General features: G+C 29.2%; 1 protein-coding gene across 1 annotated transcript in view; it reads left to right on the top strand.

Annotated features, from left to right (window-relative positions):
• Window positions 1-654, top strand: part of LOC108577455 (E3 ubiquitin-protein ligase TRIP12) — a 13,440-nt gene that overhangs the window by 3,855 nt on the left and 8,931 nt on the right. The window contains exon 4 of the mRNA XM_017940608.1: window positions 301-387. Within this exon, the coding sequence (XP_017796097.1) occupies window positions 301-387 (87 nt within the window). The remainder of the gene's footprint in view (window positions 1-300; window positions 388-654) is intronic.

A 654-nucleotide genomic window follows, 5' to 3' on the forward strand; every position in this document is an offset into this window, starting at 1 on the left:
AATAAACAAAATTTTTATAAACAAATTAAACAAATAATTTTAAACATACAAAAATGAAAACAATAATGTTGGTACTTGAGATACATATTTAATATAATAATATCATATAAATTTAGTACCATGGTCAATTAAACAGAAACCTTGTTTGTATATCATAACAGCGTGTTTTGCAACCTTCATTTAATGAAGTAGTAGGCTAAAGTGTAGGGTAGTAAAATTAGGTTTGATTCACAAGTATCTTAAAATTAAAGAAAGACAGTATTACCAAAATAAGAGTCATAGATCAGACTGTATCATTAGGCCTGAGGATGAGCGAATGTCTGGAAGGATTTGTGTCTGCTGTCAAAGCACTTTTTCCAATATCAACACAAACGTATCATCAAGAAGGTAAGCCTAAGGAGTACACACTTCGTACTACATTTTCTTACCCTTATTTTCTCTTACAAATTCATGAGTAGATGTCTTTAAATGAATACAGATCACTATAAATCTGTTCTATAAATTGGTTCCCCATGCCCATATGCAAGTACATCATATTTAATATCAGGTCAAATTGTTTATATCAAATTTGATTTATGCATGACATTATTTCTCCAGACATATACAGTAAATATGGTTCTGATGTAACTTATACAATGTGTTTGTGCTATTTGA

This window comes from Habropoda laboriosa, unplaced genomic scaffold, assembly GCF_001263275.1.
Source record: "Habropoda laboriosa isolate 0110345459 unplaced genomic scaffold, ASM126327v1 scaffold648, whole genome shotgun sequence".
Classification (NCBI taxonomy): Eukaryota; Metazoa; Arthropoda; class Insecta; order Hymenoptera; family Apidae; genus Habropoda; species Habropoda laboriosa.